The sequence below is a fragment of the Bison bison genome, unplaced genomic scaffold, assembly GCF_000754665.1.
Source record: "Bison bison bison isolate TAMUID 2011002044 unplaced genomic scaffold, Bison_UMD1.0 scf7180017864322, whole genome shotgun sequence".
Taxonomy (NCBI): Eukaryota; Metazoa; Chordata; class Mammalia; order Artiodactyla; family Bovidae; genus Bison; species Bison bison.
In genome coordinates this window covers 6,229,604-6,253,325 of record NW_011494894.1, presented here as the reverse complement: position 1 = coordinate 6,253,325, position 23,722 = coordinate 6,229,604, and the positions used below count along the sequence as shown (strand labels likewise).

The 23,722-nt window shown below is 34.9% G+C and overlaps 1 protein-coding gene across 3 annotated transcripts in view; it reads right to left on the bottom strand.

The window, feature by feature from the left end:
* The window catches only part of EDEM3 (ER degradation enhancer, mannosidase alpha-like 3), a 65,925-nt gene that overhangs the window by 14,006 nt on the left and 28,197 nt on the right, over positions 1 to 23,722 (bottom strand). Inside the window, exons 7-17 of one of the 3 annotated variants that reach the window (XM_010853088.1) lie at positions 21,245 to 21,350; positions 15,729 to 15,826; positions 14,270 to 14,395; positions 13,989 to 14,072; positions 12,863 to 12,946; positions 12,214 to 12,338; positions 7,453 to 7,618; positions 7,047 to 7,201; positions 6,026 to 6,182; positions 3,698 to 3,889; positions 2,233 to 2,398 (exon numbers count right to left, since the gene is read on the bottom strand). In XM_010853088.1, the coding sequence (XP_010851390.1) occupies positions 2,233 to 2,398; positions 3,698 to 3,889; positions 6,026 to 6,182; positions 7,047 to 7,201; positions 7,453 to 7,618; positions 12,214 to 12,338; positions 12,863 to 12,946; positions 13,989 to 14,072; positions 14,270 to 14,395; positions 15,729 to 15,826; positions 21,245 to 21,350 (1,459 nt within the window). The remainder of the gene's footprint in view (positions 1 to 2,232; positions 2,399 to 3,697; positions 3,890 to 6,025; positions 6,183 to 7,046; positions 7,202 to 7,452; positions 7,619 to 12,213; positions 12,339 to 12,862; positions 12,947 to 13,988; positions 14,073 to 14,269; positions 14,396 to 15,728; positions 15,827 to 21,244; positions 21,351 to 23,722) is intronic. The other 2 variants (XM_010853090.1, XM_010853089.1) reach the window with 2 other exon arrangements.

Below are 23,722 nucleotides of genomic sequence, written 5' to 3'. Positions count from 1 at the left end.
ACAGTGTCAGACTTTATTTTTGGGGGCTCCAAAATCACTGCAGACGGTGACTGCAGCCATGAAATTAAAAGACGCTTACTCCTTGGAAGGAAAGTTATGACCCACCTAGACAGCATATTGAAAAGCAGAGACGTTACTTTGCCAACAAAAGTCCTTCTAGTCAAGGCTATGGTTTTTCCAGTGGTCATGTATGGATGTGAGAGTTGGACTGTGAAGAAAGCTGAGTGCAGGAGAATTGATGCTTTTGAACTGTGGTGTTGGAGAAGACTCTTGAGAGTCCCTTGGACTGCAAGGAGATCCAACCAGTCCATCCTATAGGAAATCAGTCCTGGGTGTTCATTGGAATGACTGATGTTGAAGCTGAAACTCCAATATTTTGGCCACCTGATGCGAAGAGCTGACTCATTTGAAAAGACCCTGATGCTGGGAAAGATTGAAGGCAGGAGGAGAAGGGGATGAAAAGGATGAGATGGTTGGATGGCATCACCGACTCTATGGACATGAGTTTGGGTAAACTCTGGGAGTTGGTGATGGACAGGGAGGCCTGGCATGCTGCACTCCATGGGGTTGCAAAAGAGTCAGACATAATTGAGCGACTGAAATGAACTGAAAACCATTAGAAACTAAACAAAATGCTTCACCAAAAACAAAAAAAAACTTCAGGGAAAGGAGTTACAACATAACAAAGTTTCCACTTAGACGTTAATTTTTTAAAAATTAAGGACCACTTCTTTTAATTATTTACTTACAGATCTCAAGATAGCATTCTATAACTAATAGCTACTAATGAAAGCATTTGATTTGACAAATTTTGCAGAGTACAGAATACCATGAAAATTAGACTTTACCAAAAAATGGGGAAAATCTAAAATACTCCACATACGTTCCCAACTTTATTTTTTCATATTTTTTAAAACTCAGTAAGATGTCTAAAATATTAGTAGTGGCAAGTATTAAATTCTTTAATAAAAGTAATCTCAGAGTGGAAAATAACCAAGGATTAAGAGGTGATTTAAGTCATCCATCAGCAAACTCTCTCTGTAACTGCTCAGATAGAGAATATTTTATGCTTTGTTACTGTTACCACCAGTCAACTCCAGCACTGTTCTTAAAAGCAGTTACAGAAGATAGGTAAACAAACTGATGAGCTGTGTTCTAATAAAACTTTAAAAAAAGCAGTGAGCCAAACTTGGCTTGCAGGCTATAGTTCGCTGCTGCTGCTGCTGCTGCTGCTAAGTCGCTTCAGTCGTGTCCGACTCTGTGCGACCCCACAGACGGCAGCCCACCAGGCTCCCCCGTCCCTGGGATTCTCCAGGCAAGAACACTGGAGTGGGTTGCCATTTCCTTCTCCAATGCATGAAAGTGAAAAGTGAAAGTGAAGTCGCTCAGTCGTGTCCGACTCTTAGCGACCCCATGGACTGCAGCCCACCAGGCTCCTCCGTCCATGGGATTTTCCAGGCAAGAGTGCTGGAGTGGGGTGCCATTGCCTTCTCTGCTAACCACTAATTTATTAAGCAGAACTTTTCCTAATGTTAATATTTAACTATGAAATTCATGCATTCATTAAATCAACACTGTAGTGCCCATATAGGATAAGCAAAAAGAATAATAAATATTTTTTCAATGAAATAAATCCTATTTTATTTTTACCCATATCAGTAATTTTAGGAAATTTTATTTCCATTATCTTCAAACCTCACAACCACCTAAAAGATGTTTATTACCATTTTCACTGGAGCTAAAAAAATTCTACTGATTAAACAGGTAAACAATCTAAAGGTTACAGCATGATTTTGTGGGAGAGCCAGGAACTGCACCCCCATGTATCTGATTCCAAAGCTTGCATCTGTGTGGAGGAATGGATATTTTCAGTGACTTATTTTAAGTGACTTAAGGTGGCAGGTGTAATTCTTGCCCCTAGGGGTTTTGGATCTCATGGGCACCATTTCTGATCCATGGTATCAGGTGTTTTTACCATCACTCCTGCTGCACCTTCACATCTGACTCAACTACATTTATTGGCATTAATATATAGAAACTCAGATTTAGGTGTTCAAACACCTAAATGAGACATATACAAATTATTAAGAGAGTCATTGGATTACCTATCCAATATGCTGGCTAGTGAAGTAAAAACAATATGAAAAACTCTGATAAAATTTTGGAAAATGAAAGAAAAACCCTAAAGATGATGTTTTGGTTTTTAATGCAATGACATGGAGGATTACTTACCAATAACAATGCCACCAATGGCTCCAGCATTCTGTATGTTGCGTGCCTTTTCTGCAAACATGCACTGCCCTCTTTGTATCAAAGCAATTTTTCCCATCACTGCTTCAGGGTTAGTAAGTTCTGAACAACCGTTGTATGGTTTACTGCTTGCAACAAATCCTCTTGTCTGTCAGAAATAAAAAGTTACTTGAATAACTTTTATCTTCTCAAATCACTACCATGTCATTAAAATTCAAAATCTAGAGCTTTAAGGAGATCTCATTTCTTTTCTAACAATAACACATCCAATACACATTTAGCATAAATTTTTGCTTTCAACATTTTGCATATCATAGTCCCCAACCAATATTTCTACTGTACTTTGCAGTTTATAAAAGCATTTTTACATAAATCACTAAACCTGATCTTTATAATGACTCTGAGTTAAATACAGATAACATATACATTTTACATATGGGGAAATGAGATTCAGCTTTCATAATTTGCTCAAGGTCACGATGTTAGAAAGTGGTAAAGTTAGAGCCTGCTGGCAGACTCACTACATACCCAAACCCACACTTCAACAGCTGGGAACCATTTTTAAACCATCACTGGTAACCAGAAAAATTTTTGAAAGGGGAAAAAAAATGGATTTAGTGTACATAAATCTGCAAGCAATTCTTCTTCCTAGAAAAATTAAATCCACCAGAGAACTGATTTTAAAGATGTGAGTGTAAACATGTTTTAAGACCCTTCTTGCTCTTAGAATGTAAACTTCATGAGGGCATAAACCTTCACTGGTTTTTATAAACATGACATACAGCAAAAATCTAAAATAGTGCCCAGAATAAGAGTTGTTGAACAAGTCAATCTACTATAAACCTCATAGCTTTAAAGTATCTACTAGAAAAAGTTTAAATTAGCGGTAATAGAGTTCAAAGACCATTGGTTTTAGATGATCAGGATATCTGAGTTCTGGTCTAGTAGCTAGCTAGCTTTGCTACCAGTCAGTCAGATAGTTGAACTGTGAGCTTTGTTTCCTATATTAAACTAAACCTATAGGATAAACTAGCTTAGTGGTCTTCCAAGTTTGCTTAGTGGAACCTCAGCATCTGATGCTCCTCACAGCCACTTGTTCAGAGCACTTTCACTTTAGCTGTTCTTTACATTAAGCCTCTGAGTTAGATTTTTTGTTCAAAGAAAGGTTCCAGTAGTTTAAAAGCTTGAAAACCATTTTTAGATAAGCTAAAAGCTTTGAATTAAGAGTATGTGAACAACATTTTAAGTAAAATTCTATAACCATATTGCAAACATAAATTATGACTCAATATTTTCAAGATATGCTTTAATCTCCTTTAATCTAGAAGATTAAATATTTAGGTGTTTTAAGTAAGTTAAAAATACTAAATTAGAAAAGAGATTAAGAAATTAACAACACTTAAGTACTATCCAAGTTCAACCTCAACAATATTCTAAGTGCACACACCTCTTTATGTTTCGACAGGTCTGGCCCAAACTGTGCTGGGCCAGCAGTTAATACTACCCGGCCAAAAAATGGGTGGGAAACAATTTGTACAGCTCGTGGAGGGAGCTGCTGTTCTTTTTGTTGCTGACTTGACAATTCAATCATCTCCTGCATAAACCTCAACCCATCTTCTGCGTCAATCGAACTAGCAGCCTAGGAAAGAAACAAGATTAATTTTATCCTTTCTAGAAACTCAACTTTTTTATTTCTTGAATACTTCTGCAAATTTACTCCTTTCAGTTTTGGTCTCTACCAAATATTTACGGCCTTATTTCTTCTAAAAAATATTGCTTCTGGAAATATTTTCTGAATGTAACACCTGAAATTTTTATTAATGTCTCTTTCACTGTTTTATAAACCACTTTTGATACAAATTGAGAACTGGACTTCTGACCAAAGGCTCAAATGCTCACTTTGCTTGTTTTCTCCCCTGGTTATCCTTTTAAGAAATAAACCTCATACCTGACCTATACTCCCCTTCTTTGAAATTATGAATCAACAACCAGATTATATTCAAGGAATAAGTATCAGTCACCTATTATATCCTAGAACTTGACTAGGCACTAGGGACATAGTCTTTTACTTTAAGAAGTTTGTATCTAGATAAGAGATGTAAAAATAGCTACAATAAAATTTCTCAAGAGGGAAAGTAGACTAGGAACATAGAGAAGGGAATGAATGACTGATTTTGCCTGTGTGTATCTGGAAAATGTTTGGAATGACTCAAATTGCATCTTAATAGAGGAAAAGTTGAAGAGTGCCTGACTATAGTAGGAAAAAGATGAACTCCTAACACTTTACAGAAAAAGTCAATGGAACTTGATAGGAGATAGAAGATAGAGGAGAACAGAGAAGAGCTGGCAGACAGAAATTCAAGCCTATCCTGAGATTTCTAGTTTGGGTGACTTAGAGAATAATGGCAGGCCTGTCTAAGATGGAGAACAAAAAGGAAGAGAGAGACAGACTGTGGTGGAAGCAGGGAGAGAGAATTAATTCAGGTTTGGACAGACTGAGATCTGAGATGCAAAAATGGATGACAGGTAGATTAAAGCTGGGTTTAAGAAGTAAAGTTCACAATCAGGATTACATACAGATGATCCACTGGAGAAAGAAGTAGCAACCCACTCCAGTATTCTTGCCTGAGAAATCCCATGGACAGAGGAGCCTGGTGGGCTATAGTTCATGGGGTGGCAAAGAGTTGAACACGACTGAGCATGCATGCATACACATATATCTAAGAAATCACACATACAAAGATGATGGTGGAGCTTGTAGAAATAGATGGTACTATTGAAGAAGAGTACAGAAAGAAAAATATATGGTCCAGATTCTTTGACAGTGCCTATACTGAGTGGCTGTGCCAAGAAAGAAGAGTTGCAAAGGAATCTACAAAATACTGAGCGGAGTATTTGGAAAGATGTTGGGATGCCCTGGAAGACAAGAAAGGGGTATGTTCTAAAAAGAGAACAGTCAATAATTAAATGAAAGGTCAACCATATGAGGATGAAGGGGCCACTAGCTGGCAACTATGTCACTGGTGACCCAAGTGAAAGCAGGGTCATTACAGATGTCATTCCCTCAGCTGGGACGAGTGAAACATAAGGAAGCAGACAGAAGATTCTTTAGGGAAGCATGGGTGTGGCAAGAATAAAGATGAGACAGAAACCCGAGGGGAAGATGAGGTGGTGAGAAGGTTGAATTAGAGATTAAGGGATATCTGAATATGATTCTACTTCATTGAAATTATTTCTCAAATTGTACTTTTCTCAGAATTAAGGTAGGAATAAGGTGGATAATTTAAAGATCTCAGGTTAGGAAATCTTTTAAATCAAAAATCAATAAAATTTTCCCAAAGACACGTGTTATGTTGCCTAGGCATAGATAAATAAATGCATATTTTGATTAATGAATGAAATATTTAATACTCCTTGGAAACTAAAACAGTGTAAAACAGAGACATAAATAGTAAAACTAATTATTAGCTTTTAAGACTATGTCCTAAATAGTGGAAAGACAAGAGACTGAGAAACAGAAAACTTAGATTTGAGTCAGTATTTGACCTCATCAACACAGGCAAACCAGCAACCTATTTGTGATTTAACTCATTTATACTATAAATCAGGTTGAATTAGATGGCTTTCCAAGATACTTCCAAGCACGAAAATTCTGACCCTCTTACTTTAAACCGTACACTTACGGTTTTTAAAAAGTCAAATGTCATTATGTTATTAAAGCTAATGAGACCAAACAGGACAGAGACCATAGCTAATTAGTACAGCAATGTCTTACTTGGATTGCATGTTGAACCAACTGGACTCTCCCATCTTTGAGGTGAATCAAACTCACCCCCATCTTCTTCAAGATTTCTAAATGCTCAGGGTTAGTGGCCATGAAATCTCTGGCTCTCAGTGGGGGTTTAGCTCCACTCCTCAAACTCTCCTCTCTGCTAAAAGTAATTATAGACAAGGATTAAAAAACTACAAATCAGAATTTGGAAAAAACATAAGACAAAATAAAAATAATGTTAGATATTTACAGAATTGCTAGTTTTAAACTAGTAAAAAATGGAATAAATAGAAACAGTATACAACTTAGGTTTTTAATAAGTGTTATAGCTTTCAAATATATTTTACAGTTATCAAAAGCTTGTATATTATCTGTAAGGCAGTATTAACAGCATTCTAACCATCTGAAGGTACAGAACAGCTTGGCTTGGGTATTTATTACTATTTATTTCTCCATCAAAAAAAACCCAGACATTTCTCTCAATATTTGAAAAGCAAAACAACGCGTATATCACTGAATAACATTCACTTAAATTTTCTTTTAACTTTCTAGTAATAGCTTTTCTAGTTAACTATTTTGAAGAAAATGAAGTTAAGGTAAAAATTTTTATTCAGCAACAAAGAATAAGTATCTCATCAAAAAATCAAATCAAAGCACTGTATTTTTCTTATACAGAAACTACAGATAAAAGGAAAAATATTTTCTACATAAACAAGATGTGGAAATATTTGATGAAACTATCCTATGTAAAAATGTGCTATGGAAGTTACAAACTATTATATGCTGCCAAAATTACTTGGTTCATTAATCAAAAGATATAAAGTAATTTCCATAATAATAAAGACATTACTGCTGAATAAACTTTGCTATCTATTCACCAATAATTTTAATTTTAATCCATTAACATACATACTTCCTCAATATTCTGGTTCTAAATGAATGTATTCCTGGCTATTCCTCACATTCTCTGTCATTTACTCAGAATTAATTTTGGTACTAACAAATATAAAATAAGACATCTTACACTCTGATGATGCCTCTAGGACAGCTCTTGTCCACCACATTTTTCAAGGGTTCACGGATGCTCTGAGCATATAGTGGATCATTAGGGAAGAGGATCTGAGTGTTTGGACAAGTCCAGTCAAAATTACTGTCATCCAGTTCTGTATATTCTGAAGTCTAAAAAGAGAAAAGAATGTTATGTAAGTACAAATAATTATTTTACTGAATATTATAGTTTGTGCAAAGGAAACATTAAGTGGAATGTAAGTATACATAGGATGCAATACAAGAAAACATCAAAGGTACTTCTTCAACCACCACTATATTTACTGAATGGTAGTCATGGATTAGTTTTCACTTAGAAAAACAAAACAAACAGATAGGAGTAAAAAAGAGAATGAGATATTTAATTCAAAAACATAACCTACTGTGTTCTTCTTAGAGACTCTTTGATTTGTAGTAGAGAGCCAAAGAGGTAACAGATGAGCTTCTGTTGTAAAAATGTAATCTTCTATGTCAAAAATAATGTCTTCTTTATCCGCAAATAACAGGTAAAGATATTTAAACATTTCCGCCAAGAAGAAGGAATCCATTCTAAAATAAAAGATTATAGACAAATCTAAGTATGTAAAAATATCCAAATGTCATCTATCTGAAAGGCACAGAATCAAGCTCAATAAGCCTGTCTACACCAGTATAGACATCCAAAGAACTACAGAATGTATCTGTTCCCCAGTGGTAACAGCCTTGACTCCAAGCATATTCCAAGGAAATAAAAAAGACCAGAGGGGCTGCCTACCACACAAGTACACTAAAGCTTGTCAATAATATAGACAAGATTTTCCTATGGGCCTTCTGAGAAAAGAGTTTGGCATTTCTCTGGCATTTCTTCTACAGAGAATCAACATCAGGGAGGTAATGCTGATGAACTTTACTACTGAGAATCTTATAAGAATCTTCAATTAATCTTAATTGAACTGGATAAAGTAATACAATTTTGATGTAGCTCATTACACAGCCATTTAAGTGATAAACAAGAAGGCTTTGAAAGTAACCATTTATGAAAAGTTACATGAGAAAAGTAAAACACAAAATCATATGGACTATGATCATAACTGTAAATACTGAAATACTTCTCAAGAAGGGAATATGAAGAAATAAAGGAAATTAAAAACATATGTGACTTTACAAATGATTAATGTTATAATGTTTTAATAAACATTTTAAAGAAAAGCTTTAATAAAAAGTGGTAGAAATAGAGCATAGTTAGATGGAGTTACAGTAACAAGGAATTTAAGTAAACGTGCTACATTCCAAAGCATCTGAGCTTTTAGCAGTATGGCAACCCACTCCAGTGTTCTTGCTTGGAGAATCCCAGGGACGGGGAAGCCTGGTAGGCTGCCATCTCTGGGGTCGCACAGAGTCGGACACGACTGAAGCGACTTAGCAGCAGCAGCAGCAGACAGGCTGCACAGTTTCATAAATCTGGGCAAGCACAATTCCTGGCATACGGTAGGCACTCAATAAATGTTTTCAAATGCAAGTTTAAACAGCATTACTAAAGAATGAAATGGAGAGGAAGCTGGACATAGTGGTAAGGATCTGGGGATTTTGGAATAGAAAAGACCTTCCAATGGCTAGCTATGACACCAAGGGGATACTATATAAGGACCATGAGCTCCAGTTATTCTGAAAGGACATAATACATGCTTAATAGTGGTGTAAAGACTAAATGAGATTCTATAATGTCAAATATCTGGCGTAGCACTTGGCATGCATATGAGCTTAAAAATAGAACTATCATAATTTTTCCCATATATAAATGATGTTTTATTTTAGAACAACTCACCTATAATGTTTCAAAACTTTTTTGAACATTTTGGATGTTAATCATTATAGAATAGATAAAATACTTCCCTGTCAACCTGCAATACATTTATGGTAATTTAACTTTATCTGGAGGGCTGATAGTTACTATCATGAGCAAATGCTAGTTTGAGAACTATAAACTAATGTGCAAGATGTTGATTAAAAAAAATTTTTTTTAATTGGTGGGAAATTACAATTTTGTGTTGGTTTCTGCCATAAAACAATGTGAATCAGTCATAATTATATATATATAATATCTAATTAATCTATAATTATAATTAATATATATAATTATATATATCTCCCTCCTCTCCCTCCCACCCCCCATCTCATCCCTCTAGGTCATCACAGAGCACAGGACTAGGCTCCCTGTGTTATTTAGCAACTTCCCACTATCTATTTTACCCATGATAGTGTATATATGGCAAGATATTGATTTTTGGCAAATTCCACAGATGACTGTGAAACAGATAATTTGTAAACGCTCAGAAAAGAATAGACATGGTAAGATCACTGCAGTATGAGTAGGGTAAAGGTAGTGAGTTTGAGTATTGTATCACATAACCTATTTTGTACTTAAAAACCATAACTATATACATAAATGCAAACACACAGCCATTAAAATTGTCTGGAAGACTGTTTATAAAACTGCCAACAGTGATAATCTTAGGATGGCAAGTAGGAAAGTATTGCAGGAAAATTTTCATATTCTTTTTTGCCATTTAAATGCTTTAAGTGATCATTATTAGAAAGATACAGATATTTCTATTTTGAAAACTGGGAGGGAGGGCACGGAGGGGAGGCATAGGTGAGCCAGACAATAAGGTAGATCTGCAGGGGAATAAACAACCAAATGCAGAGTATTAGATGGAAATTCTTACAGCATACTTATCTAAACCCCAAATCACTGAAAACAGTTGTTTGGCTAATACATTTTAGATGACTGAGATGATATTCAAGCCTTCCTTTTGGTCTAGATACACACACAAAAAAACCCAATAAAATGAAATTTTGCTGGGATAAGTATTAAGTCCCAAGTTTACAATTAAAAAAAAAAATCAGCTTTTTAAGAGCAGAATAGAGAACACCCATTTGTCAGCAAGTCACTGTTAAATATCTGAGGTCAACTGGCCACAAGTTCACTGTGTGTTGAACATAATAAACCTGCTGAAAAAATCTAAAGCACATCTAATAACATGGTATGATGAAGATTAGCAGTTCTCAACCTTTTGTTGGACCAAATGCATCCAAGAGATACAATGCTACCGTGCAAAACAGCGGACAGAGAGAGGAAGCCCGTCAGCCCCTCGGAAAATGACCCATCTCGTGGCTGAACCCAGATGGTAACGGTGTGGGGGGCCAAGCACACCTCGAGTACCGTTAATTCTGGATGTGACATTTTAAGAGTCACTCTATAATACAATCAGAATGGGACAAAGGCAACAATAAGAGATCCAGAAATATCATATAAGGAATATTCAGCAGGAGGAAAAAAAAAATGCTAAATTTAGAAAAAATGGAACTCTCTAGACGTAGTAAATCATGTCTTCCTCTGTAACTCCTCCACCTGCTACTTTTCTTTCTACTTCAGCACACATCAGGCTTCCTGGGGCTCCACAGTAAAGAATCTGCCTGCAACACAGGAGATTTGCAGGAGATGTGGGTTCGATCCCTGGGCCAGGAAGATCCCTTGGAGGAGGAAATGGCAACCCACTTCAGAATTGTTGCCTACAAAACCCCATGGAGATGAGCCTGGTAGGCTACACGGGTTCACATAGAGTTGAATGCAACCAAGACTTGTGATTCTTTTATACCCACCTTCCTCACTTACTGCAAGTCACAGGAGGGCAGGGACTAATTCTAATTGGTCTTTTCATCCTCTTACCTAAGAGCAGCATCTGGTATACAGTAGACAGTTAATTACTGTTCCTTCAATGAGTTGCCAGCAGAGCATACAGTCAAAAGCCTATCTGCCTTGATTAGAATTAATCTAACTAATTCTGAGACCTCGAACAAGTTCCCTAACCTCTCTGTGCCTTGGTTTCTTCATCTATAAAATGAAGATCATAACAGAAATTATACTTCAGAGGGCTGTTGTAAGGATCAAAGGAATTAAACAAAGAAAGTATTTAATTAGAAGAGTTCTCAGAATGTAGGAAGTAGCCAATAAATGTTACAGATAAATACACAAGCCATCTGCTTTCATTTCTTGCTGTTTTCTGTATGCCTGCTTCCAGAAACCTATCCATTTCTTATCAGCTGTGGTCAAGGAAGGAGATCTCAAGTCTAATCAACTATTACCTGAATACTCTAAGAGAAGGACTGAGGGACAACTCTGTGATTAGACAATGAGTGTTGTGTTTCCCCTGTTCCTAGTTCCTCCACTGGGAACTCCTTTTACCACTTTCCTTTTTCTAGTCCTGATCCTTCAGGACATGAGATGCTCTAGAAACCTTTAAGTAACTATCACATTCCACTCTGCATTTCACATCCCTTTAATATGCTCCATAGCACGAACACAATACTTTAAAGCCTGTTTATCTGCCTACCCCAATGATTCAAAGATAGAAAGGACAAATTTGTTTATCTGTAATCTTCAAAAACTAGTATAACTCTGGCACATAACACATTTTAGTAAATATTTGTGGAATGAACATTTGCTAACCAAATGAACAAATTTTAATGTTCATTTAGACATGTTGCTATGTTCTGAGCAGTTAAAACAACCAAATCGAATGATCCTGGAATAACTGGAATCTTAGTGACTTTCACATTAACCAAAGCATGCTTTTTGTATCTTGAATGCTCCACGTCATCTACATCTATCCAGCATCCAATAAAATATAACCTGCCAACAATCCTCCACAGCCCTCCAAATCAACAACAGAATAAGAATATACACAGTAACCACAATGCTTTTGACTGAACAGGAATCATCATTTAGATCATGCTCCATCACCTTGATGATTTCTAACATTTTACATAATAGAAAAAACTATTAACAAAGAAGAAAACTCCAACTTTCCTAATACTCCAAAGACCAAGGTTCTGATGTTTAACAATCACTTATTCATCTATTTAAAAATCATTTGAGCACTTAGTATATGCCAGTCACTATGGCAAAAATACAAACTTTCAAACAATTTAAAATAAGCCTATTTAAGAGAGTTAAAAAAAAAAAAGTAAGCACAATGAACTAAGATTTACATCTTCAAATACCCTTGTAAAAGCATTAAGCTTATCTGAAGGCTAACTAAGAATCATATTTTGTGTTGTTTCAGAGTTACCCTGAGGAAAGGGGAGGTTAGGAATTGTTTTACCTGTCCTCATGACTTCCAGTACGAACATCCTTCATGGCAGCAAATCCGCACGGCACTCTAGCATATTTATTTAAATTTTCAATAAGTGTTTTCCCTACTTCAAGGTAGTAAGGATCTCCTGTAGCCTATTAAAAAGGAGAATATACGTATACATATACACAGCTTATATGCACCATATAACCATTCATTTATCAAATATTTATCGAGCACCTACAGGGCGCCAGGCACTGAACACATGTTACATGGAACCTGGTTCTGAAAATAAGCCACGCGTCTGCTTTATGAGTTTCTTAAACACACAACTGGAAGGCAGCACAACTGTCCATCTTAGGCTTTAAATGGAATTTCTAACGCCCAGAAGGGCGGCCTGACAAAAAAAGGCAAGAGACACGCTTTAGAAAGCAGCTCTAGAGTATAAAATTTCTCTTTAATGCAATGTTTAACAAACGTTTTGAAAAGGCATAAAGCTTAGAAGTCAATTCTTGCATCTTTCAATACTCTATGAACTAGATGAATAAGAACCATGATCTATCCAACCATTATAACATTATATAAGAATTTTGAAAACCCAATACTATTATTATAAGATAGTGAGTTATCCAATAGAGAATGAGGGCTAAATAGCAAAAAGAGAGTTAAATTAGCTTACTTTATACAAGAAGTAGGTACTTTCTGCAAATTCTGGCCTTAACGGATGTTGAGCCCAATGTACCCTGAAATCTGTGGTAAATGCCTAGACAAAACAACATACAAATATTCATAAAAGTATGATTTAAAAAAATAGTTCTAGAGTATATTGCAGTATGTAAATTAGATCACAGACAAGTAAAAATAGTTAAAATATTGATAACAATCTATGAAATGAAAATTTTCATTGCTTAAAATCACAATTCATTTTTGTGAGGCTGTTATTTTTACCAATTAAATGGGATTGCTTTTTTAAATGATCACTTTGGCTATTAGGAAGCTTAGGAAAAACTATGACTTCAGTAATGCTACTACGCAGGTCCTGATGGCCCACATAATTGTGTTTTCTTTTTTTTTCCTTTTCACCACTTTTTCCTCTTAATTATTAAGTCCCTCACCCTCCTACTTCTATTTTAGCATATGCACTCTTCTTCTTTCTTTTTTAAATAAGAATCTCAAATCCTCTGTGGCTTGAAACAAACACTTCAGGAAGCCTTCTGTATTGGTGAGATGCTTAGATATCTCAAAGAGGGTGTAGTCATATACAAATTTGGAAAATTTTTATGGTACACTTCTGGAAAGCCAAAAGGCATGCTATTAAAATCCTGCAGTATCAAGCTAGCAAGAATATTTATTATTAACATATAAAAACCAGGGAGAACAATTCTTAAACAGCATGAAGAGCTAACATTTCCAAATTTCCAGGGAGCACATGTGATCAGCAAAGCATATTCAATGTATGTGGTTTTTATAAAATACACTTTAGAAAATGAAAAGTACAAAAGTCTCCCTAGCTGGCAGGTATGTGTCAAAGCCAGAATGAGATAATATGCAATGGTATGGATTAGAAAAGGTTGAGAAATACCAATCTGGAATATTTTTTTAATATTAAATTAATAAACTGTCAGCATTATCCTAGACTTCTCTTAATACATAAGGAAAAGGAAAAACATACATTGTGTAAACCCAAAATGTATTAAATATTTAACCAGGAAAAATAAAAAAGAACCAATCTTAAAAATGACATTTTCTACCTTTAAATTATCAATCTATAGACTGAAGTAGAATTCCAAATATGATCTGCTTACCTCTGGTAGAAAATTGTGTTTTTTAATCACCTGATATAACATTTCATGAGTTTCAATAGCAGGTCTAATATCTCCCTTTAAGACCTAAAAACCAACAATAACAACGAAATAACCTAGTAAAGCATGAGTTGATGTTATTTGCAATCATTATATACACAGAACAATCCAGGTTAACACAAATTTGAGTGTGACTCTGTTTTGATAATTCAGTTTTGGAGATCACAAATACACTTAATTATTCTACTTCAGTATTAAGAAAATTAAGAGTTTGTTTTTTTTACCTGCAAACCTGGAAAAAAGGCAAGCAAAGCATCCATCCAAGTCCGAGCATTCAGCATTGGCTTGTGGATATGCACATCAAGTAGAAGAGGTGGCTGGCTTATATACCTCATGATGGCATCATAGTGCTAAAAAAGGTCACAATATGTGTTCATGAAAGTCGATGAGAAAAGATGTACTGTTTTAAATACAGCATATCATTAACAGCACTGTGAAGAAATGAAACCTGAATTTACATATGAATAAATTTACTAAGGAATTGTTACCTAAACTAATGCATCTCATCGGTGCTGCCACTCTTACGGTCCACTACCTCTGTCTTTTACGGTCTTAAAAATTCTTCTCCCCTTCTTTCATCTTCTCCTAGAATTTCTCAGCCTTGACAACAACAGGTTGAGCTGTCAGAGTCAGTGAATGATAACAAACCAACAAAAAAAATAGTATCTGTCCTCATGCAACTCAAGAAAATCTTGTTATAATCTAATAAATGATACATGTAATAGTGTTTCTAAAAGTATTCAACTGATGACTTATTAGGACTTTTACTAGGTTTTCCCCCTAACTCATCTATTATTTGTTAACTATTATTGAGTACCAGCTAGATCTTAAAGTACTGTTCTAATCATTTCACATGTATTAGCTCATTAATCTTCCCAATAAACAGTATTGAGAAAAAAATTAAATGACTAATTCTCATTCTGGGGATAAGGAATAGAGGAAAATATCTAAGTTACTTGCCCCAAATCACAAAACCAGTGGCACAACCAGGATTTGAACCCGGATCGGACAGCTCCCGTACTCCTAGCCACTATACTGCACCACGCCACAGTGATGGGAGTAAACTCATGAGAGGGAAGAAATGGGGAATTATTTTGAAAAGAATGTGGTGACACAGTTGATGAGTTTATTCTAATTAATTTCAGTTTGATTGAATAATAGACAAAGGCAATCCAATTAGGTTCAATAATCTCCTCCTTCACCCCTAAAAATATGCCTGTGAGTCTTAAAGACTTACAGACCTGCTTTTGAAACAAATATTCACTGGTTTGTTCAAGTCTCCAAAGCCCCGATACTTGGTGTGGTCAAGGACCAAGTCAAACTTCCTAACTATTCCAAAAAGAATTAGAATACAAAGGAGAAAGCTAACTAGTAACTAGCTTCAATAAATTCTCTTCCTTGTATAAAAGATTAGGTAAAAATCTTATCTATGTATTTTATTACTTACTGGAAAATCTTGAAAACTTCTGATGATAGATGAAAATAAAAACTACTTTGCAAACTAGTTTTTGAAATGTATGTAGCTTTTTACCCTGTCCCTGTCCAACATCAAGAATACTGACAAAAAACTACTATATATTTTAAAATAACTTTTCAAAGTATCACTCAAATGACTGAATTTCTATCAAAATCTCACAAATTATAAACTGGCTCTAAAATTAATACAAAATTGGAACAACTTACTGTATTAAATCTTTCCAGAAAGCTGTCATCTCCAAGCAAGACATAGGCTTTCAATAGGTACTCATAATATGAATCAATCCCTGCTCCAACTCCACTATCTACGGAAAATACATATAAATGTGATTTTTTATTAAACAAGTCTTAAAAATTCTTTAGAGTATAAGGTACTAACACACTAAGAATGAAATATTAGTCTAAATAGGAAACTGTCAAAAGTAAAAGTTATATATTTATAGAAACATTAACCCTACTATATGTCTAATAGGTTCCTTTACTGATAATAGTTGATATGTTTTAAAAAAATTCTTGCTTTGTAAAATTGGCTACAGAGGTCTTGTTTAAAAGCCAGAGATACTAGTTTTAAGAATTTTTTTAAAGCTGATTTTCTAATGAGGAACTTCAAAGAGGAAGCACTAGAGGGTATTATTATGCAATTTAACTGGATCCTTTATCAGTTAGCCATCAATCTTTAGTTATAACAGATATGAAAACAACACTGCTGCTGTTTGGAGGTGACAGTTCCATTGCTGAAGCTAGCATAATGGGGGGCTTTTTCCTCCAAGATCATCACAGAAGACCAAAGAAAGAAAATAACAAGAAGAAAACTGTACAAACTTGGTGGGTTATGGGGAGTGGAGGAACTTAGTTCTGGAGCAGAAGGCAGCCAGGCATAACTATAGAAGGATCGAACAGCAGAAAACCTGCTGGAATTTTGCTCTGGTTTCTCTACCACCACTGCCTTAAGATACCACGTCTCCTCCCACCACTGCTACAACTCAGACATACACTCTAGGCAGCCTCAGGAATAAAATCAGGGCAGCACAGAAGTCCTATGTAAGGAACTGAAATAAAAAAGAGATGGGAAGTAATATTAGATACTCTCTTCCCAACCTTTTCTCCTTCAAACCCTTAAGGCTAGTGAATGACAATCTAAGCTATAATTACAATTATAATCTTAGAAATCCCTATAACCAGGGCATACTCCAGGCTAATCAAATCATTATTTCTAGGAGTCCAGGCACTGGTATTTTTAAAAACTTCTCAGAATCCATCCCTATGATAACTAGGGCTGATAGGAATTGGAATCTTTCCCACAAAGTAGGTGACAAGTCAACATGAACTTATAGAACAAAAACATTTAAGATGCATGACTTTTTAAAAATAACAAAGTACTGGAGTAAGAGTTTATCAGAGGTACAAAATATTAAAACAGGCAAACCAAGATTTAAAATTAGTCTAATAAACACATTAAAGAGACAGGAAAAAGATTAGCAATACAAAACAAGAAATTTTTAACTGAGAAGAAATTATAGAATAAAAACATAAGAAAATTCCATAATGGATAGAATACACAGCATCTAGGATATAGCTGAGGAACAAATCGGCAAACCCAGAAGACTACATGTAATAATAGGAATTGCAAAAAGAGATAAAAATGAAAGAGATAAAATATCTTAAAAAAAAAAATCAAATTTCAGCAATGAAAAACACAGATTTTAAATCCAAAGAGCCCATAGAATACCAAAAGGAGAAATAAAGAAAATTCTACACCTAAAATTATTGTTACATTTTCAGAAACTTTTCTGCCTTTGATATTCTTAATTTTCTGGAGAAAAAGCAGATCACAAATAAGAACATAAAAATCAGAATAACAGGTTTTAAAAAAAAAATTTAAGAAGACAATGGCTTCCCTTTCACAAGGGAACCCACTTGCCAATGCAGGAGGCACACATTTGATCCCTAAGTTGAGAAAATCCCCTGGAGAAGGAAATGGCAACCCACTCCATTTTTCTTGCCTGGGAAATCCTGTGGACAGACGAGCCTGGAAGGCTACAGTCCAGGGGGTTGCAAAAGAGTTGGACACGACTTAGCCACTGAACAATAAGAAGATAACAGAGTTGTATTTTCAAAGATTTGAGAAGAAAGAACTTGAACAGAAGATTATTTACACCCAAACTTTCTCAAATATGAAAGCATAATAAAATTATTGTTGGGCATCTAAGGCCTCAGAAGCTATTAAAAGCTACTGAAAATTGGTTGGGATAAATATTTATACAAGAAGAAAGGCAAAACTAAGAGATATTGCAAGAAATATACAAAGTACAGGTGACAAAATACCTTGTTAGAGTTGAATATTTTTAATGAAAGAGGGAGGAGGAGCAGCATTAAGACCAAAAGCAAAAAGAGAAAACATTCATAACCAAAAAGAACTAAATATCTATATAACACTAACAGTGGCTGAGGGGTTGGAACTGAGGGGGACAAAAGAATGGCAGAGCAGGCTGAAGTTCATGTCTCACTAGGAGGTAAATACAGGTTTCAATTAAAAACAAAAGCATTAAAAGGAAACAGAAAAGGTGAGACAAACTGAAATAATAATTAACATAGTATAAATAAATCCAAATATATTAAAAATGCCAATAAACATAAATGAACTAAATTCACCAATTAAAAGACAAAGACTGACAAGAAGATTTTTTAAATCTATAAATTTTACAGGAGTAACACTTATAGCATGAGCATCTGCAAAGATTGAAAGAGAGCAGAAAAAGACCTATCAAGGAAATATTAAGCAAAATAAAGTTGACATAGCTGTATTACTAACAGACTAAAAAGACTTTAACAGAGTATTATTAGAGATGATCACTACATAATGATGAAAGGTTCAACTATGAAGAGAGAGCAATTTTAAATTAATGCAGCCAACAAAATATATAAAGCAAAAAATACAACTACAGGGAGATACTAATAGGTGTACATTGTCAGAAATATTATCAACCTTCCTTAATATGTCAAGCAAACAAAATTAGCAAGGAACTGCACATTATTCACTCAGAAAATTGACATATATAGAACTCTATATCCAACAATTAGAAAACACACATTTTTTTCTTAAGCACAAGTGAAAGCTGACCATGTTCTAGGCCAAAAAGAAAACCTTAATAAATTTCAAAGGATAGGTACCACACAGATCATAAGTATCATATAAATATCAATACTAATTTTTTAAAAGAACAAGTAACTAAGTAGAAAATAGACAAAAATGTAAGAATATCCATTTTTTTTAACAAAGGAAACACACAGCCAATAAATATGAGGACGTGTTCAACATCATCAGTGTTCAAAGAAATACAAATTGCGTCAACATGGGAAATCGTCTACACAGTCATTTGACTGGCAAATCTTGGAGTGTGACAATACAAAGTGCTGGAGAGGATGCTAACCCACAGGACCTCTTCTGTGTTGCTGGTGAAAGTACAAAGTGGTACAAAGTGGAAACAACTTTAGCAAACAATCTGACATATCTCCCATCATTGAACTTTAACTTAGTCTATGATCTAAAAATTCTACCTAGATATACAGACAAGAGAAACTTTTATACATGTACAACAGAAGAAACACAAAAACACTCACAGCATTAGGGTTCACAAGAGTAAAATCCTAGAAACAACCTAAATGCTTACAAATCCATGGTTTATTCACACAATAAAGTATTATGTAGCAGTCAAAACAGAATGAACTACATCATGCAACAATGTGCAAGAATTTCAGTAATATAATTTTAGGTGAAAAATCTCAAAAGGTCTCACATGACATGATACCGTTTTATAAGTTAAAAATAAAACAAAAATATGTACATTAAGGAATACATGTGGATGCATTAAAATGTATAAAAGGAAAGCAAGGGATTGAGCGATACAAGATGAGAATGATGGGTATTTCAGTTAGAGGCAGACATATGGGATTACCGAGGTATGAGATTACAAAGGTATGGAGAGTTGAGGACCATAAGCAGAAGTAGTATATTGTCAAGTTAGCTATTTTTATAACGGATGTCAGTCTATCTGTGAGTACTTAATATATTATTAAAAATGAACTAAATAAAATGAGCCATGCATCGACCAATGATGAGAGTGAATTAAGAAAAACTGCACAATTCTGAAGCCACGATTCAGATCAGTTTCAGGAAAGGACCATTTAGATAACACTTTGAAATTTTTCAGACAGTATTGAATAGAGGCAATAATTTTAATATGTTCAAATTAATACTTATATTTCATTTATTTAAATATAGGCAATTATTTTTTATTTTATACATAAGCCTTTAGAAACAGAGAAATGTATAAATAAGATAAACAAATCTCATTAGTAACAGTCCAGTGTACTTTCATTTGTTTATGCCTGTTTTATAGGGTTGTCTTATAAAGATCATATTTTTATATGATTCTACATCCTGTTTATTCATAAAACATTGTTATATGTTTTGTCCCCTGATCCAACTCAATTTAATAACTTACTACTCCAACACTGATGTAAAATAATTCTCAATATTGATGCTACTCTTTACTGATGATCACTTAGTCTGTTTTCAAGTTTTCCACCACTACAAATAATTTTATGTGATAAACATCTTTGGGAACAAATGATTTTCTACCTTTTATACTGTTTCCTCAAGCAGATTCCCAAAAGTGAAATTTTTAATTAAAAGAATTAAAACCACATTAGTGAGCATTTACCTCATAGTAAGCGTAGCATATGCCAGGCACTGTTCTAAGTGCTTGTGCGTGTGTGTGTGTGTGTCTGTGTGTGTGTGTCTGCACTCAGTTGTGTCCAACTCTTTGCGACCCCGTGTGTGTGTGTGTGTGTGTGTGTGTGGCTGCACTCAGTTGTGTCCATCTCTTTGCGACCCCATGGACTGTAGCCTACCAGGCTTCTCCGTCCATGGGATTCTCCAGGCAAGAATACTGGAGTGGGAAATACCATTTCCTTCTCCAGGGGATCTTCCTGAACCAGGGATCGAACCCGGGTCTCCCACATTGGAGGCAGACACTTTAAACTCTGAGCCTATTCCTACTCCAGGGGATCTTCCCAAGATTAACTCATTTAATTGTAATAACTCTGTACTGCAAAAACACAACACTGTAAATCAACTATATAATAAAAATTTTGCTCCAATAAAAATTATTTAAAAAAACACAAAAAACAGAAATCAACACAACAAAATCATAATAACTCTATGAAGTAAGTACTATTATTCTCATTCTCACAGATACAGAGGCACACAAAGGTTACATATTTTGCCCAAGATCACATGACTTGAATTCCAAAAATATGGTTCCGGGGTCTATGCTCTTAGTTACCATGCTATACACAATTTCTGGCGGTAAGAAAAAAAAAAGATTGATGATACTATTATTAAATATAGATTTCCACTTAATTACACTTTGATGTGAGATGGTTAAGGTATTCTGTTCCTCTGGTTCTCAAAGAAATTATTGTATTGTTTCATTTATAATGCTATAAGGTATGAAATAGGATATTAAGCTATCTGGAATAAGTGTGCTATTATTTGGCACCAAGGAAGAAAATTTGGCTACATTTGTTAAAATTCCAGCAATCTTGTGAGAAATTATGCTTTATAATGTCATAAAGACTATTTTAACAAATAAAAATCCTTTATTTCCCAACCATTTTTAGAATGTGAAGGTTTAATTTGAAAAGTCCCACTTACATACCTTTTCGTACCCAGTCTCCAGTATGAATATTTATAGTCACACCCACTAAATTACTACTTCTCTGTCTTTTCTCCCAGAGAAAATCAAGAGCTTTTCTTGCATATTCCTATAATAAAAAAAGAAAAGCATACGTGAAGAATTGTATATCTTTGCCAAACAAAAATTTAAAGGCCTATAGTATACTTTTAGGATTAAGTAAAATTCCAAAGATGATCACTTATACATTAAATTTCTTTACAAGTCAAAAATACTGGCTCTTTCAGCTAATTGAGTCTAGTTAGAAAGAATGACTCTAAAAATGCTATTTAGTGCCAATGATCTCACTTTGAGACCATCCTTGTTCATCTACTCTTGTAGTATAGGTCCACATTTACACAGAGGAATTATTGAAATAAAAACAGTTGGCATATATTAACACAATTTCTATCTTTTAATGCAAAGTGAAAATCTCCTTAGATACTCTCATTCACAAAACTGAAAAAGAATTTCCAAGTTAGTATGCCATCTCTGAAACAGAATAGGCATTTCAAATCCTACATTTTAAATAGCAGGCAACTTCGCTGGTGAAGAGTAAGTAAAGCAACTAGCATTCATTTAACAGTACCAAAATTATAACCTTATAATAACATTTTTCTCTTTTTTCATTTATTATTATCCCTTGGACACTAAATTATTTCTGATTAAATTCTTGGCTTTGGATGAAAAGATGTTAAAAAAACAAAGAACACGTACAAAAGAATTAAGTTAAAATTAATTTCAGAGCATGAATCTACTGAGCACTGCAGAAGTACTTCTATAAAAGAAATCATTAAACCAATTTGTCACTCTGCAGATTTAAGAACAGGGTATAAAATAGTTTTCATTCTTGACTCAATCTATTTATGCTGAATTTTTAAAACAAAGCAGATTGCAACTTTACTTAATCGTGTAATTTCAGAGCTGAAAAAATTTCATAAAGATTACATTTCCCTATTCCTATCTTATAGCTAAAGAAACAGGACCAGTGAAATCAACAATTTAACCAAAGTTTAAAACTAGACTACAGGACAGCTATTAATGATGTGAGAATTCAGAGCTCTTCATATATATCAGACCAAAGGTCAACAAACTTTTTCTGACAGGGGCCAGACAGTATTTTAGGCATTATGGGTTTGACAGTCATTGTCACAATTACTCAACTCAGTCACTGTAGCACAAACACAGCCATAGACAAAAATCAATAAATGAGCTGGCTCTGTTACAATAAAACTTTGTTTAGAAAAACAGGCAGTGGCTTGATTTGGCCTCAGACTGTAGTTTACCAGACGTGTATTAGTTTGAGTCTCTGTCAACTGCATGAGGTTGCTTCTTCCATAATAAATCACATTCAAGAAGCTGAAGAAAAAGCATTGTTTTAAAATATAAAATAACACAGTGGAAAGAGGCTGGGCTTTGAATTCAGAAAGTCATGGATTCTAATTCTGGTTCCACTCCTTCACCCACTAGTCAAGCATCTTTGAGTCTCACTTTCCTCAAGTGTAAATGCATCTCAGAGTTTACAGGTCAAATTAAAGTAGAAAGGATGTAAAGAATGACATTTTTTTAATGAAGGAAAAATATTAGCCAGCAAGTTAAAGAATAAAAATTAACCAAAATAAGATTAACCTGTTCTTAAGATACTTTGTACAGAAGAACTGTACAAAAAAGATCTTAACGACCAAGATAATCACGATGGTGTGATCACTCACCTAGAGCCAGACATCCTGGAATGTGAAGTCAAGTGGGCCTTAGAAAACATCACTATGAACAAAGCTAGTGGAGGTGATGGAATTCCAGTGGAGCTATTTCAAATCCTGAAAGATGATGCTGTGAAAGTGCTGCAATCAATATGCCAGCAAATTTGGAAAACTCAGCAGTGGCCACAGGACTGGAAAAGGTCAGTTTTCATTCCAATCCCAAAGAAGTGAAGTGAAGTCGCTTAGTCGTGTCCGACTCTTTGTGACCCCATGGACTGTAGCCTACCACGTTCCTCTGTCCATAGGATTTTCCAGGCAAGAGTACTGGAGTGGGTTGCCATTTCCTTCTCCAGAGGATCTTCCCAACCCAGGGATTGAACCTGGGTCTCCCGCATTGTAGGCAGACACTTTACCATCTGAGCCACCAGGGAAGTCCAAAGAAAGGCAATGCCAAAGAATGCTCAAACTACCGCACAATTGCACTCATCTCACACGCTAGTAAAGTAATGCTCAAAATTCTCCAAGCCAGGCTTCAGCAATACACGAACCGTGAACTTCCTGATGTTCAAGCTGGTTTTGGAAAAGGCAGAGGAACCAGAGATCAAATTGCCAACATCCACTGGATCATCGAAAAAGCAAGAGAATATCAGAAAAATATCTATTTCTGCTTTATTGACTATGCCAAAGCCTTTGACTGTGTGGATCACAATAAACTGTGGAAAATTCTGAAAGAGATGGGAATACCAGACCACCTGACCTGCCT